The sequence below is a fragment of the Cnephaeus nilssonii genome (assembly GCF_951640355.1).
Source record: "Cnephaeus nilssonii genome assembly, chromosome: 6".
NCBI lineage: Eukaryota > Metazoa > Chordata > Mammalia > Chiroptera > Vespertilionidae > Cnephaeus > Cnephaeus nilssonii.
Window position 1 is genome coordinate 7,913,312 of NC_137077.1, and position 17,532 is coordinate 7,930,843.

At 49.3% G+C, this 17,532-nt stretch overlaps 1 protein-coding gene across 1 annotated transcript; it reads left to right on the top strand.

Moving 5' to 3' along the window:
- Positions 1-995: 995 nt before the first annotated feature.
- Positions 996-11,348, top strand: LOC307101837 (apolipoprotein L3-like). The gene is made up of 6 exons (XM_079775285.1): positions 996-1,088; positions 2,013-2,115; positions 5,744-5,784; positions 5,966-6,074; positions 9,084-9,204; positions 10,462-11,348. Exons 4-6 carry the CDS (start codon positions 6,044-6,046, stop codon positions 11,294-11,296), a joined length of 987 nt encoding a protein of 328 aa, XP_079631411.1. The 5' UTR covers positions 996-1,088; positions 2,013-2,115; positions 5,744-5,784; positions 5,966-6,043; the 3' UTR covers positions 11,297-11,348.
- Positions 11,349-17,532: the final 6,184 nt, after the last annotated feature.

Genomic DNA, 17,532 nt, shown 5'->3' on the forward strand with positions numbered 1-17,532 from the left:
CTGAGATGGATCATTGACCAAAGAATTTGTCTAAGACCCCACCTCTGAGCTGTCGTCATCCCAGGTGATGTCGGGGGTCCAGCTGAGCCCTACTGAATAGTCACTGGGCCGTTAGGGTCCCTAAGTGGGGTGATCTCAGCTCATGCCAAGAGGCGCCCATCTCACCTCATGTGGCTTTGTAGCCCCCCCTTTCCAGTTGTTCCGCCAGGAGACCGTGTTCACCGAGGCCACGGACGTCCGTCTGGGGTCCTTTCTGCGTTCTTATCAGAGAGGGCCCTTTGGACAACGGGACTCCGCCCCTGTGGGTCTGGCATGACTCTGCTCCTCACAGAGGGTGTGGGGTGTCCATAGGCAGTCAGGCTAGTGAAAGGGGGAGGAACCAGGAGGAAGGCAGGTTACAGGAAAAACAAGACAAAAAGTAACTTTTAAACCAGGGCCAGAGGCCAACTGTGACACTTGCTCTGAGTCTTGGCCCCGCCCCTGAGTCACCTGGTGCAAGGCCCGCCTCTCCCCTCACCTTGGCTTCCTCTTCTCTGAGACCAGGCCTTTGCTGGGTGAGTATGTGAAGCCCTGGTGTGTGGTCCTCATGCAATACCATCATCACTCTGCCGCCCTCCCTGAAAAGAGTGGGAGGTGGCCATGACGCCCCATGGGCATTTGTCCCGGTTGAGCAGGCCTCATGGAAGGGCCATGTTGGCCTGTGGCGTCCACGCCCAGCCCCGCCTGGGGGGGAGGGGGGGAGAGGAGAGGGCAAAGAGGAAAAGCCCCACAGCTGAACCACTTACAGGCAGCCATTTCCCTCCTGGTTCTTGATCTGTGAAATGCAGGTGGTGATGCCTAGAGCCGGTGTGAGAATCAAGTAGGAGAGGCCTGGAAGGTGCCCGCACGGTGCCTGGCACGCACTCAGCCCTGCGTCCCTTCCGTTTTCAGACTTTACTGTGTGACCGCGACACTGGGCTTCCTATAGAGAGATCTGCTGTCAAGAGGAAAGGGGCCGGAGAGGGAACAGCCGGCTTCTCTCTGCCAACGCCCACGAACTTGTGCTCCCACAGACGGCCATGACCACCTGGGATGGCCTCCTCGGACAGGTCGCCGCGATTCCGAGGCACTGACCCTGTCCCCCGCACAGGTTCAGAGAGGCCTGCTCTAAAGGGTCAGGGGAGACGCAGACACAGTGGCCTTGGGCCTCCCCCAGGTTCCAGGGAAGCAGAGCCTGCCGGGGACAGTGGACGCTAGGAGGGGGAGATGCTGGAGGGCTTCTCAGAGGAGGTGATCCCAGAGTTGGGCTTTGAAGGATGAGCATGTTGTTCCAGGTGGGAGAAGCAGGTGCTCCTGGCAGAAGGACCTACAAAAGCAAATGTCTGGAAACTGCCTGGGCGGGGCCTGCAATAGGAGCAGGGACCAAGGCAGTGCAAGGAGGCAGTGAGCATGTGCTGTGCTCAGGGAGGTGCTCATCGCTGGGACAGAGGGTGACTAAGGGGGGCATTGGGGGCGTGTGGGGAGGATGAGAGAGGAGGGTTCTGGGTACAAGCTCATGGGGTGGAGGGAGTAATTTGCCCAGGATCCCTCTATGTGTCTGTGGCAGGTCTTCCTTCTAGAAACCTGAGGGAGGCAGGATGGGCTGAGTGGAGAAGGACCTGGGAGCTGAGACCTGGGGTTGCTCTAAGGCAGTGGTTTTCATCCTGTGGGTCGCGACCCCTTTGGGGGTTGAACGACCCTTTCTCAGGGGTTGCCTAAGACCATCAGAAAACACAGATATTTACATTACGATTCATAAAAGTAGCAAAATTACAGTTATGAAGTAGCAACAAAAATAATTTTATGGTTGGGGGTCACCACAACATGAGGAACTGTATTCAAGGGTCGTGGCATTAGAAAGGTTGAGAACCACTGCTCTAAGGCGTCAGCAGGCGTCAGCTCGCCTGTGGCGGTGCAGATTGGGTAATGTGCTTGACCCTGAGCTTCTCAGAACTTGGTCATTTACTTTCATTTTTGCTTTCCTGGTGCCTTAGCCCCGGGTGTGGCTGGTTTTGTGCAGACAAAGCAGCAGAGTGGATCTTGTTCCAAATAACAGCAAGTGGATCTTGTTCCAAATCAGCCAGAGGAAGAATCTCGGTAAGTTGGGAGGGTAGGAGGGTCTCCCCCATCCTCTCATCCTCACACTTTCTAAGACAAGGATATTGTCACTATTGTGCAGGTGAGGGAAATGAAAGCGGGTGGGGTGGTAATGGACCCAAAGGCACATGTAAGCAGTGGCAGAGCCCGGATTGGAACCCAGTTTTTTCTGAGGTTCCTCCCTACCCCAGTACCCCTAAACTGTCGAGAGGAAGGGGGACACTGCTCAGGTGGGTCCACATCCTCCCTACAGCTCAGCTCAGACCTGGACTCCCTGAGACAGGAACCAGTGACCCCAAAACAAGGAGGTTGTGAGGAGGTGTAGGGCATGTGGAGGAGGCAGAAGAGGTGGATGTGAGGAGATGTGGAGGAGGTAGAGGAGGTAGATGTGGGGGGATATAGAGGAGGTAGGTGTGGGGGGATGTGGAGGAGGTAGAGGAGGTGGGTGAGGGTGGATGTGGAGGAGGCAGAGGAGGTAGATGTGGGGAGATGTGGAGGAGACAGAGGAGGTGGATGTGGGGGGATGTGGAGGAGGCAGATGAAGTGGATGTGGGGGGATGTGGAGGAGGCAGGGGAGGTGGATGTGGGGGGATGTGGAGGAGACAGAAGAGGTGGATGTGGGGGGATGTGGAGGAGGCAGATGAAGTGGATGTGGGGGGATGTGGAGGAGGCAGGGGAGGTGGATGTGGGGGGATGTGGAGGAGACAGAAGAGGTGGATGTGGGGGGATGTGGAAGAGGCAGATGAAGTGGATGTGGGGGGATGTGGAGGAGACAGAAGAGGTGGGTGTGGGGGATGTGGAGGAGGTAGAGGAGGTGGGTGTGGGTGGATGTGGAGGAGACAGAAGAGGTGGGTGTGGGGGGATGTGGAGGAGGCAGAGGAGGTGGGTGTGGGGGGATGTGGAGGAGGTAGAGGAAGTGGATATGGAGGGATGTGGAGAAAGTACAGACAACCAACATTTCCTTTCTTCCCTGGGCTCCTGGGCAGGATAGTCCAGACTGAACTGAGAGAATCCTCTCCATGGAGAGGTCTGTTTCCATCGTGATAGTTCACAGAACAGAAATGACCCAGAGTGTTTTTATTATTATTGATGTGAGATCGAGAGACAGAGACAGAGAGAGAAACATCGATTGCTCCAGCCAGGGCCAGAGTCTGATTTCACAGTGAAGGCCATAAGACCTGACTGCCTCCCCTTTCCCTGCCTGTCCCATTTTGGGAAAATTTGACCTCAACACAGAGCCCCTGATTACAGTGTGGCCCCAACCCAATGGTCACCAAGACAAGGTGGGCACTGACACTTCCTAGGAAGGAGCCTCCTAGCACTGTGAGACCACGCTATCCAACCAAAAGGTTGGTCATCCACGCATCCTTCAAACTGACTTGTGATCAAATGGGGGAGCGTGGATGAGAAATGGGTTCTATGCCAAGTAACCTCACAGGGTGATGTGATCATAAATTTCTCGCTGGGCAGGTAATGGCGGGAGGTAACATCCCAGGCTTATACTTTTTAGTAAAAGGTTTGTTTTCCTTAAGCAAGCCCTGTCCATTATTTCTGTACGTCTAGGTGAATACACCTTTGAAATAACCACTCTCCAGAGAGCACAATCTTGCCTGGCCGGTGTGGCTCTGTGGTTGAGTGTTGGCCCATGAATGAATAGGTCACCAGTTCGTTTCCTATTCAGGGCACATGACCAGGTTGTGGGCTCAAAACCCATCAGAGGGCATGTAGGGGGCAGCCACTTGATGCTTCTCTCTCATCAATGTTTCTATCTCTCTCTTCCATTCCCTTCCTCTCTGTAAAGTCAATAAAACATTTTTGTTTTTGTTTTTTTTAAAGAGAACACACTCTTGTGGACTGTCCTGTAATCCAATCCCAACCTGCTTTCTCCCAACTTCATGTAACCTTCCTTACATCCTCTCCTCCATTTCAAATGCATAGAAGAAGCTGAGAAAATGTTATTTTCCAGAGCATTTTAGATCTTGTGCAGTTTGGTTCAAATATATTTGCCAGAAAATCCTTTTTAAAAAAATTATAACCTCAAAAAGGAAGGGCATTCTGGCCCATGTTCCAACATGCATGACCCTTGAGGACACTATGCTAAGTGAAATAAAGCAGTCTCAGGAAGAGAAACATTGTGTGATTCCACTTATATGAAGCACTTAAATCCGTAGAGATGAGAAGTAGAATGGCAGTTTGCAGGGGATCAGTTGGGGAGTTATTGTTTAGTGGGTAGAAATTTTCTGTTTTATAAGTTGAAGAGTGTTTTGGAGATTGGTTGCACACCTGTGCAAATATAATTTAACATGTTGAAAGGTACCCTTAAAAATGGTTAGGGTGGTAAATTTTATGTTGTGCCTTTTTTTTTAGCCTAATAAAAGAATTCTTAAAAGAAAGATTGTGTGTGTGTGTGTGTGTGTGTGTGTGTGTGTGTGTGTGTGTGTGTTTAAAAAGTACTATGAACTGAAAGATGGAAAAGATGGGCATTTCATATAATATGACAGTGGTCGGCAAACCGCGGCTCACGAGCCACATGCAGTCGCCCGACCTACACCCTCACTTCTGCTAAAGCAACTTCTTCAAAATAGACTCACCCAGGCCAAAAACCCACTTCTGCACATGGGCCACGAAGTTTCAATCGCACTGTATGTGCGCGCCCCCAAGTGGTATTTTGTGGAAGAGCCACACTCAAGGAGCCAAGGAGCAGCATGTGGCTCGTGAGCCGAGGTTTGCCAACCACTGTCCTATGAGCATAAATGTAAATTGGTGCAATTTGTTTGCATTAGAGTGTGGCTCTAGGCATAAAGGAATTTTTACATGGCGATACCCTCTGTCCCAGTCATTCTATTTATTAAATATTTAAGGGAAGCAATCTCAAATGCAGATGAGCTTCTATGCCCGAGGATTGTCTCTGCACTATTTTCATAAAGAACTGGAAACAAGCTAAGGTCCACCGGTGGGCGTGGGCAGCAGAGAGGACCAGGCAGCGCCAGGAGGGATGGACAGCCCACAGCAGGGCTGCAGATATGGTGCCAGGACTGCAGGACCCCAGGGTCTTAGGGTATGAGGGTCTTGCAGAAGCAAGAAGGGTGCAGGCTTGGGAAGCCACAGCCCCAGGAATTTATCAACACAGAGACTGGGCATAGGGTGCAAGACTGCGTTTGGGAATGAGAAGAGTCATTTGCAAGTAACACAGACACATTAATAAACGTTTTTGTATATAAAAGGGAGTAGAGCGTAGTCCTCACAAACACGGGATTGGGATCAGGAAGACTTGGGTCGGAGTCCTAGCTCTAGCACTACTGTGAGACTTGGGCTAACCCGAGTTTAGGTGAAAACCTAGACTGTGTGATGGTTTCCTCCACGTTCCAATGGGAGCCACAATGGCGCCCACCACGTGGAATGGGAGAGTATTTGCTGAGGGAACAGGTAAGGAGCCTGTGGTAGACACACCATCAATATTAGCTGTAGTGATCAGTAAACACAAATGTCCCCAACCTCAAGTCATTTCCAAAACATTCCTTCCCATCTTTCCTTCCCATCTTTCATGTCTGGTTTTAATGTTTCTTCGGTTTTATTACTCCTCAGCTGTGTTTCCTTGTCTGATGGTCTTCTCCTTGTGCCCCCACAGGACAACGGACTGTCACTTGGCTTGCAGTGGGCTGGAGTGAGGTGAGTACCTTCTCTTAACGAGCAGCTGGCATAGCCCGGCAGACAGGGAAACACAATGGACTAAGTCCATCTTGGCATTTGAGGCCTTCCCTGAAAGAAACACCAGAAACGAAGCCCTTCTCTGCTCCCAGTTGTACAGCTGGCTCACCTTCGACCCCACAATTTGTTTTCTCTTCCCAAGGGTGAAGCAACACCTCCTTCCAGCTGGACACGGACTGGTGAGCTGAAGAGGAAACTCTGAGATCCCACTGCTGACACCATGACCTCAGAAGCTGACAGGAACTGCCCAGGTAGTCAGCTTCCTCCTCTCTAGCTGGTTCCTGCTCATGATCTGGAATTGAGGGAGGCACCTCCAAACTGGGTTAAGCTACACAGGAATCAAGAACCTTAAAGGGGATCGATGAGTGTCCTCAAATCCCCAAAAGGGTGCAAGGGGAGTCCCCTCAACCAGAAGTCTATGTGGGGACCTCCTTCTAGCTCTCTCCTCAAGCTGCTCATATCCTCCCATCTTCTGCACCTCATGCAATGACTCCACTGAGGCCAGGACAGCCCATGGGAGGTGGGAATTTCTTGTCTATTGTACTTGGAACCTGCTAGTTCCTTGTGGAAACCTTCCCCTCCAAAGCACTGCCACCTCCCACAGCTGTACTGGGGCCCTGACCTGTGCTCCCAATTATAAACACCTGTGTACCAGGTGTGACTGTCAGACAGGAACTTCTTCTGATGATCTCAGATACCCCAGCAGAGGCCCGCTTTGTTATTTCGCACACCCACCCACATCCTAGCCAACAAATACACAGAGGTAGTGCTCTGGGCTCCCTCCAACTAAGCGCTGGTTTACTTTCTCCCTCAGTCGGTAAAGCAAGAAAAGGAAAAAAAAAGCAACCCTCCACCCATCCAAATCAACACTGCATTTTCTAGGCAACCATGTCACCCCCCAGTAGAGGATAAAACTTGTTCCTGTTGCTACATAAGGAGGAAGAAGACAGCTCAGAAGCCTGCAGCTCCTGAGCAGGCTCCGGGGTCCCTGAGGGAGGACTGGAGCTGTTGGATTCCTGAGGATAAACAAGATGACCTATTGTTTAAGAAGTAGGCGAGGGTGGGGTCAATGGTGCCCAGGGGAGCTGTGGCCCCTGAGACCAGCCTGGAGGGGGGAGAGGTGATACTGATTGATCACAGGATTAGAGCTGAGGCCCAACCCCCACCCACCTGAAGACACCCCCTCCACTCCCCACTGTGAAGCGTCTGTGAGTAGCAGGAAGCATCCTCTTTGCCTGGTAGGTTTACTCCATCAATGGCGTGTGATCTGAAACATTATTTTCAAGTTTTAAAAAAATCCCATAGGTGAACTATAGGGTAGAATGCAGGAATCACATGAATTTTTGAAACATAAGGAGGCTTCAACCAAATGTCAGGAAATGTCTGATGGTTGACCTTGGATTCCACCTTCAAGCTTTCTGCTTCTTGGCTTGGGGCTTCTTTTCCTGTCTGAGTTTCACTTTCTTTGTCTGTGAAATAAGAATAATATGTCTTGTTTGTATATGGCAGGAAACACATTTAGACCATGTCTCTGCATACACAAAACATACACCAGTCCCCATTCCCTTATCTGCATTTCCAGAGTCTCCAAATCCCTGAGAGTCACACATTTTGAAAAAGATTTATAAAAGTTATTGATTTATACAGAGAGAGAGAGAGAGATAAATAGAAGTGGGAGAGGTAGAGAACTGGTGTATCACCCTCTTCTCATAAGGATAACATTCATATTGCATTAGGTCTCACTCTTATGGCTCATTTAACCTTAATTATAATATACAGTCACATGGGGCCAGGCCATTGTGGCTCAGTGGTTGAGTGTTGACCCATGAACCAGGAGGTCACTGGTTGGATTCCCCGTCGGGGCACATGCCTCGGTTGCAGGCTCAACCTACAGGAGTGCACATGCAGCGGCAACTGATTGATTCTTCTTTCTTATCAATGTTTCTATCTCTATACTTCTCCCTTCCTCTCTCTCTAAAAAGCAATAAAAATATATTAAAAAATAAATGAATAAGTACAGTCACATGGGGTGTCAGGCCAGCAATATATAAATTGGGGGGTGGACAGTTCATTCTATAACACCAGGTGACTCAACAAATATTCCCCAGATTAAAAAAAAAAAGTCCCTCAGGTGACAGCTGCTCAGGAAGATGAACATTTAACCACCTCGTTTATTAGAGGCTCAGTGAACAAAATTCATGCACTGGGAAGTGGGGGAACCTCACCCCAGCCTGCCCCCTCTCACAGACTGGGAGCCCTCGGGGAATGTCCTACTGACAGCTTAGGCCCGCTCCCCGTGAGGAGAGAGCCTAAGCCACAGTCTGGCCTTCCTCTGCAGGAGGTGACCAGGCTGATCAGGGGAAGGCACCAGCACCATCACCCCATTGCTGCAGCCACTGCCAGCTGCCACATCTGCCAAGGTGTTTTCATCAACATGGACTCCAATTCCTTCACCACAAAAAAATGACAACTTTCTTTAGGCATTTTCAAGATGTGTCTTTCATAGGATCTGACATTTCTTTCTTTCGTTTTTTTTTAATCTTCACCTGAGGATATGTTTCCATTGATTTTTAGAGAGCGTGGAAGAGAGAGGAAAAGACAGAGAGAAACCTCAATGTGAGAGGGACACTTTGATTCTTTGCCTCCTGCATGAGCCCTGACCTGGGCCCTGGCCAGGGAGGAACCTGCAAACTAGGTACATGCCCTTGATCAGAATCGACCGAGATCCTGCAGTCGGCAGGCCAAAGCTCTATCCAGTGAGCCAAACTGGCTATGGCACGATATGACATTTTTTTAGCCCCACCAGCAGCAGAACTTAGTGTTTTTTCTTCTAGGAGTGTGGTGAAAAACCCTAGATCACTTTTTTGGATTCTTATTACCCAATTTACCAAGAACACTGTGAGTGGCGGCATACAGAGAGCTTAGCTAATGAGCGGTCAGAAAAAGTGTTTCCTCTGCAGCTCACAAGCAGAGGCCCCCCTGGGTTGTGTCCTCTGGGGTGGGGGTGTGCTCTGAGCCCCGCGGCAGCCACCGGGAACACATCCCCAGCCCTGCATTGTGTCCGTTGGGCTGGAGGCGTGCTGCCTGCCAAGACACCCTCCCTCCCTCTGTGGCTCGGGTCCAGGATGCTATAGGCACTGCCATATTTGTGACAGAGTGATGGTCAATTTGCATATTACCCTTTCATTAGATTAGATACTCAATTCCATTTCCATTCTACCCAATATGTTCTAACCTCATTGTTTTTTCTTTCCATCTAGAGGGCAAAGACTTTGTTGATGTCATTGAGTATTTAAAGGACCCATGGAACAAAGAGAAACTGCATTGCCTGCTGAGTGATGAAGCCTGGAAGAGATTTGTGGCTGCAGCCAAGCTGTCCAGGTAACCTCCAGGGGATTCCTGTATCGTCACCCTGATCTACCCTGCATCCAGATTCCACTGGCAGGCACACTCCTCCAGGGAGGATCCTGAGCTTGGGGTTGATCAAGTTCCTTCTCAACAGTCCATGAGCAACATTTCCTTCATATCATTTGTTGTCAGAGATGGGCCCCAGGTTGAGAAGAGATGAGGCCTGCAGGGGAAGGTTATGTGACCTTGGGCCCATTACTTTACCACTCTCTGTCTTATTCATGTATTCTATTTCATTGTGAGGAGAATAAGATCATGCAGGTAAACTGTTTAGCCTAATGACTGACACATGGTAGGTGGGCAGTTCACATGAACTTTAAAAAGATGCTGGGAATAGTCAGGGCCCAAGCATCTTCTTGTTGGACACGAGAGCCACACAGGACTTCCTGTGGGACATGCCAGAAAATTCCTGACACAGTTTGCGTCCCTGGGGATTGTGGCTAGAGAGCTTTCTCTCCCTAAGAAAGGGATTGTACAAACTCTGAAGGTCCTGCTGGCCTGGAAGGCGGAGAGCTGGAGTGAAGCTGCACCGTGTTGGGTTGAATCCTGACTGTGTCTCTGCCTGGCTCTGGGGCTCTGGGCTTATGTCATCTCCCTCATCAATGGAATGGCAAGTCCGTCTGATAGGACTATGGTGAAGGCCTTGGGGTGAACTGCAGGGTCAGGGCTGAGGAAGCAGGTACAGTCATCCTGACCAGAGGCCCAGAGAGGCTTTAAGCAGGATCACAGCCCAGGGTCTGGATGGAGCGAGGGTGGTCCAGGTGGGAGGACTGGTAGGAAGGCTTGGCAGTGGAGCTGGACTAGAGTGAGGCAACTGAGACATCTGGACACAGAACTGAGGAGGCCAGGGGCCTTGTGGAGGGCTGTACAGGGGCAGGGGGCACATTTCTTCCTTCCCTGATTTGATCCCCTCTCTGCTGGGGGAAGAGGGCCCTGCATGAATATGTCCTCCAACCCTGTCTGTGAGCTGGAGGGCTCCTGACCTCCCTGAAGGACCCTCTTCTCTTCTCCATGGAGTAACCCTGACCAGAGGGAAGGCAGTGTGGCTTAGTGACCACGTCCAGTCAGAATGGGGGCTGCCAATGTGGAGTAACTGAGGGATTCTGAGTAAATGCACACGTTCCCACCATAGAGGACAGGGCTTCCTGCACCAGCTCATCCAATCAGGGGTCTCAGCTTTAGCAATTCATACACCTGCCTTCGTTAATCCCCTGTCCTTCATTATCACAGGGATGAGGCAGATGCACTCTATGCAAACTTGAGCCAGCTGGAAACATTCATGGGCGTGGAAGACCAGGAGCATAGGGAAAGGTTTATGAAGGAGTTTCCTCAGGTCAAACAGGACCTTGAGGATCGCATACGAAAGCTCTACGCACTTGCTGATGAGGTTGACAAGGTGCACAAGAACTGTATCATCACCCAGGTGGTAGCCATTTGCACTGGTGCTGCATCTAAACTTCTGCCCATCGCTGAGGTGTGTCTGGCACCATTCACAGAAGGTATTAGTCTGGTGCCTGCAGGAACTGAAGTGGGACTGAGCATAGCAGCTAGTGTGGCCGGTATGATTGCCAACATCGTGGACATGTCAAAGGATGACTCAGCAAAAGCCGAAGCTACCCGCCTAATGTCAACTGGCAGTGACACAGAGAAGGTGGTTGAGGAGGTTCTACATCGCAGCACACCTGAAATTGCTTCCTTAGCAAGGAAGTGCTTCGAATCCCTGGAACGTATTGTGAAGAAAGCTGATGTCTTCAAGGCGGACGAATCTAATTCTCCTTCAACACCTGAGGCCTTGGACTTGAACATCCAGAAGTCAGACATAAGTGAAAGCAGAATACTGCAGCACCTTTCTGAAGACTTTATGAGCAAAGAAGCCAGGGCAGCTGTGGCAGGTGTATTCCTTCTCAAGGATGTAGTGGACCTAGTGAAAGAGTCAAAGCACTTACATGAGGGCGCAAAGGCTCAGTCGGCGGGAGAGTTGAGGCAGCAGGCCCAGGAGCTGGAGAGGAGGCTGGAAGAAATCACCCGCATTCACGAAAGTCTACAGGAGGACCTGACTCCGTGATTCCCAGACGGTGCAGGGTGTGTGGGAGACAAAGGCATGGACTTTACATTGTTAGAGGGGAAAAGCTGGCGAGATAAAATGGATGGAACTGCGTGTGAAGGTGTTGAGCACAGCGAAGGAGGAGTTCATCCAGATGGCAGGTGGGCCAAAGAGAAGGAAGGATCCTGGACCTGGAATCAGGGAAGAGAGGGGACAAGGGGGGGGGGGTGGCGAGGGGAGGGGATTTGAGGGGAGCTTTATTTTCACTAAAAAAGACATTGGGGTCATGAATAAAGAACAGAGAAGTGAAGGAATAAGCACCAAGAAGGCCAGAACTACTAAAAAGTTGACAATGGAAGTAGGCGAAAGAGTTTGAGTTGTTGGGATATGGGAGTTACAGTGGCTCCTGGATTGGCCCTCCCCAGGGTTCACCATCCCAGCAGAAACCCCGTCTCTCCCTGGTCAGGGTCTCTAGTCTGCTTTCCAGTTCCAGCTCGCCTTTGTCTTCCAGCAGCAATTCTTAGGTAGGCAGTGATTTAAAGACAAAACAAAATATTTTTTTTTATTTTTCAATTACAGTTGACATACAATATTATATTCGTTTTGGTTGTACAATCTAGTGATTAGAAAGTGATCACCCGCTAAGTCTAGCAGACATATAGCATCACTCATAGTTATTACAATGCTATGCCTATAGGCAGTGACTTCTTGATGATGATGATGATGATGATGATGATGATGATGATTATGACGAAAACGATGATGGGGTGGTGATGGCAGTAGTGATGACAGCGAAGTGGGTGGAACATTTGACAAGTTGCTGGTGCTCGTTGGGGCCAGGATGCTCTGAGAGACCAATGAAATTACAATGAAACTGCAAATGCTCTTAGAACAGAGGTTGATTTGAAAAAAAAAAAAAGAGAAGTGAAAACAGATACTCACAGCAGGTCAAGCAAATCTACCAGTCAGCCCTGAGACAGCCTCTCTATCAGTGGGGGAGGTGGTGTGGACACGATGATATTTCAGACCCTCTGTTTCTCCCCACCTTGTGTTCTGCAGACTCCGGTTCAGTAAGATGGACTGGGACTCTGAGCCTTTGTGGTGGGGATTGGTGGGCTCATCTGGGCTCTGGGTGCCTGGCTTCCCTTCCCCATGAGCCTGTCCTCCAGGAACTCAGGGAGCAAATCTTCCATTGATCCTGCTCGCTCACTGGGCTCCCACTCTCCCATCCAGTCAAGTCCCTGAGACCTCGGTGCCCCGGAAGCTCTGCCGGAACACCTGGGGGAAGCTTCTGCCCAGGTGGCTTAGGCTGAACAGAGGTGACTTCCTTGCCCAGCAGCTGAGGCCCAGGATGGACTGTAGGACATGAGGCTGATTAAGATCAGAAGGGCTTGCCCTGACCCATTTGGTTCAGTAGATAGAGCATCAGCCTGCAGACTGAAAGGTCCCAGGTTCGATTCTAGTCACGGGCATGTACCTTGGTTATGAGCACATCCCCAGTAGGGGCTGTGCAGAAGGCAGCGGATCGATGTGTCTCTCTAATTGATGTTTCTAACTCTCTCTCCCTCTCCCTTCCTCTCTGTAAAAAAATCAATAAAATTAAAAAAAAAAAAAAAGATCAGAAGGGCTTGTGGCTTGTTTGCAGGGGTGAGAGAGGGTCATCTACAAATAGACAGGGAGACAGCACACATTTCTCCAAGCTACCCTCACATTTTCCCTCCTGCAAGAGCTTCCAGATGGTCATCCTGTGTTTACCCTTGTGGCACTGCCCCTGCCCCTGCCCCTTCACACTGACCCAGAACAGCCCTTAGGAACACAGATCTTACCAAGCACCTCCTTCCCATTACTCTGCACAAAACCCCGAGGCCTCCACCCAGCCAGATGTAACCTGTTGGAGCCTGGGGTCCCCTGAGAGCAGAGCTGAGACAAGGCTCACTGAGGGTTGATTTGGGAATGATACCCCGCAGCTGGACTGAGGGACACTGCCTCCTGGAGGGCACTCATGGGCTTTGCCTTCCGAGGCCCACAGCGAGGACCAGACCCACACCTGCAAGGAAACAACAGCTCTCTGTGATACAGGCAAGGTGAGTCAACCAAGGTGAACAGAACAAAGGAGAAGGTTCCTTTCTGAGCCACTCAGGTCAGCATGACCGTGACCTCCCTCACCTTAGTGGGCCAAGCTGGAAACACATAGAGGCTTCCTCACCAGGGCCCCGTGTCTAACAGGCCCTCTGAGGAGCACAAGGATGTGTGAGCAGCCTGTCGGGCGAGGTACCAGTTCTCACGGGGCTCATGAAGAATTTGTTTGCTCTTTGGAAAGGCTTTGACCAGTGGGTACCGATTCTTCTGGATCCTCCATCACTTCCTGCCAGTCCGACATTAAGGAGAGAGCTCTCTTATCGGGGGCTTGGCTTAGTGTGAGGAGTCAAGGAAGGCTTCTCTGAAGAGGGGGCACCAAGGGTTGAAAGGATGGGGAGGAAAGTGGGGTGAGAGTATTTGGGGTAGAGGACCTGCGCCTGCAGGGTTCTGACTGGGAGGGAGGGCCACTCTGAAAGGACAGTGATGGAACTGCAGTGTGGCCACTCGGGTTCCGCTGCCAGGACGCCTGTGAGAAAGGGGCTGTGGTCGGAAAACTGGGCGCTGGAGCACTGGACGCTGCCAGCTGCCTCTGCAGGGACGGGAGGTGGCGTGGTGGGCACAGACACCACTGCTGCTGGAGCTACGTGTCTGCAGCCTGGGGACCTGGAGGACAATGGACAGAGCTGCTGCTTTTGACATCAGCAGCAACAGGAAACCTGAGAGCTAGCGGGAGCTGGAGGTGGGGTGGGGGGTTGTCTAGCGATGGCTGCACCCGGAAAGGGCCAGGGTGAGAGAGCACAGCTCACACTGCCTGGGAGCCCCTGAAACTGTGAAAAGAGTCCAGTAGGTCCCGGAAACCAGCAAAGCAGGAGGGGAGCAGCCAGAGAAATACTTCGGCCCATCAGCGGGAGGCCAGGGCAGCAGGTCACATTCACGGTCACCATCCATATTGAGAACAGGGACTCTCACCTCCTCACAGCGCTGGCTGTCGGCCTGCAGAGCACAGCGGCCAGGATGAGTTTGGGTCAGGTCCCGATGAGAAAGGGGCAGAGGGCTCCTCCAGCCTCGGCCCTGCACACTGACATAGGATCTCATGCCATGCAGGCCCCTCTGTGTCCTCCTGGTCCCCCTCTGCCTCCTGCCCCCCTCCTGTTGTCTACTCCATCCCTCTGGGCTGGGCCGTGGTGCTCAAAAGCATTGTGGTAGTTACTATGGCTGTTGGTCACATTTTTCTGGTCCCTCCCTCCCCCTTCTGGACATCTGGTAGGATTACATTCCTGTCTTCCTTCTGGTTGGGTGGGGATGTGTAACCAGAGCTCTGACCACTGTCTTCCTTTGTTGTTGTTTATTTGTTTTTTAATGTATTTTTATTGATTTCAGAGAGAAAGAGAGAGGGAGTTTGAGATAGGAAGATCAATGGTGAGAGAGAATCATTGATGGGCTACCTCCTGCGCACCCCCTACACGGTTCGAGCTAGCAACCTGGCATGTGTCCTGACCTGGAATTGAACTGTGACCTCCTGGTTCATAGGTCAATGCTCAACCAATGAGCCATGCCAGCCGCTGACCACTGACTTTTGAATGGAAGTAATATGTGTCAATTCTAAGCCACAGCATCTAATGCTGACAGAAGACCCCTTTCCTCTGCCGGCAATGATCCCGAGACTGGCTGCTCCAATTTCCTGGGTCTGGGAGAGAGGACTACAGGAGCAGACTGCATGGTGATCAGGAGGTACCTTTGTGGCTCATGTGGAGAGTGTTTGTTAGTGCAGCAAAACCTAGACTATCCTGGCTGATACAATCAAAACCCTTGGAAACATGGTACTATTTGTAGAGCACTGTGAAAGGTGCATATCTTTAACTTCTCATATAAGCTAGAATAATTATTAACAATATTAAATACCACTTATTGAGTGCTTAATATGCTTCAGGCATTATACAAGGTTCTTTGGCAAATGTTTTCTTATTAATCCCCACCACAGCCCTGTGTATTTGGTAATACAGACCTGTGTAGTATAATTAGTCTCATTAATAGAGATGAAGGTGTTGTATCTCAAATCAGTGAGCTAGATACCAGATGCCTTAACAAGCCAATTAATTAGGAGTCTTTTATTGAATGCAGGTTCAGAGCAGATTACCTCTGTTAAATTCTGAACAAACACAAGAAGGAGTATTTCCTTTTTATATCCTTCTAGTTCTTTGTGTAAGTTATTTTTGCAGACAGCTTGTAACCTTGAGTACATATCATATCTATACAGACACCTGTAACCTTGAGTATCATATCTATTCAGGCACCTGGAATCAATATCAGCATATCAGTCCCTTATGTTAGATGTCTAGTTTGCGAGCTCAGACAATTAAGTTTATCTTTTCGATTCAAGCAAAAGACAAAGTTATTTTACAGTCTAAAAATAACAGAGGGAAAAAATAGCAGAGAATTTCAAAACAGCAGAGAATTCTAAAATAGCAGTTTCAAGCAGCAGTTTTTCCAAAGGAGGGATTACTATTATGCTTCAAAGGGACTGACGCTAAGGGAGACTGAAGGTCAAGACCAGAGCTAGTAAGTGGTAGAATTGAGACTCAAATACAGGGTCCTTTGAGCCCCAATCCTCAATCTTTCCACCACTAAACTAGACAGAGGAAGGAAAAATAACCATGCATTCTAAAAAGAAATGATCTTGTAATAAGAAAAACATTAGCATCTGCCTTTTCTTTCTTTCTTTTTTTTTTAAATAAGTCTTTATTGTTCAGATTATTACAGTTTTCCCTCTTTTTTCTCCCCATAGTTCCCCTCCACCTGGTTCCCACAACACCCCATGCCCTTCCTCACCACCCCCCCATTGTCCTCGTCCATAGGTGTACGATTTTTGTCCAGTCTCTTCCCGCACCCCACACACCTCTTTACCCGCCACGAATTGTCAGTCCACTCCCTTTCTATGCCCCTGATTCTATTATATACACCAGTTTATTCTGTTCATCAGATTTTTTATTCACTTGATTTTTAGATTCACTTGTTGATAGATATGTATTTGTTGGCACTTTGTTGTTCATAATTTTTATCTTTACCTTTTTCTTCTTCTCCCTCTTCTTAAAGAATACCCATCAGCATTTCATATAATACTGGTTTGGCTGTGATGAACTCCTTTAGCTTGTTCTTATCTGTGAAGCTCTTTATCTGACCTTCAATTCTAAATGATAGCTTTGCTGGGTAATCTTGGTTGTAGGTTCTTGCTATTCATCACTTTGAATATTTCTTGCCACTCCCTTCTGGCCTGCATAGTTTCTCTTGAGAAATCAGCTGACAGTCATTAGTTACCTATTCCCTTGTAGGTAACTAATTGTTTTTCTCTTGCTGCTTTTAATATTCTCTCTTTGTCTTTTGCTCTTGGCATTTTAATTATGATGTGTCTTGGTGTGGTCCTCTTTGGATTCCTTTTGTTTGGGGTTCTCTACGCTTCCTGAACTTGTAAGTCTATTTCTTTCACCAAGTAGGGGAAGTTTTCTGTCATTATTTCTTCAAAAAGGTTTTCAATATCTTGCTCTCTCTCTTCTTCTGGCACCCCCATAATTCTGGTGTTGGTACTGCTGAAGTTGTCCCAGAGGCTCCTTACACTATCTTCATATTTTGGATTCTTTTTTCTTTTTGTTTTTCTGGTTGGTACTTTTTTGCTTCTTTGTATTTCAAAACTTTGACTTGATTCTTGGGATCCTCTAGTCTGCTGTTAGGTCACTGTATATTATTCTTTATTTTAGTCAGTGTATGCTTAATTTCTAATTGGTCCTTTTTCATATCCTTGCAGGTCTCACTAAATTTCTCAGAGGTTTCTAGAAGATTCTTGAATAAGTTTATAACCGTTGTTTTGAACTCTATATCCAGTAGTTTGCTTTCCTCCATTTCTTTCATTCGTGACATGTTTCTTTGTCTCCATAGTTTGACTGCTTCCCTGTGTTGATAGAGTGGCTTTGTGTGCTAGGTGTCCTATAGGGCCCAGTGGCTCAGCCTCCCGTTACCTGAGGTGGACGCCCTTGGTGCACCCCTTTGTGGGCTGTGTGCACAGTCTTGTTGTAATTAAGCCTTGATTGCGGTTGGTATCACTGGGAGGAATTGACCTCCAGACCAATTGGCTGTGAGGACCAGTTGTGTCTACAATGGGAGAACTGCTGTGCTGGAAACACCCT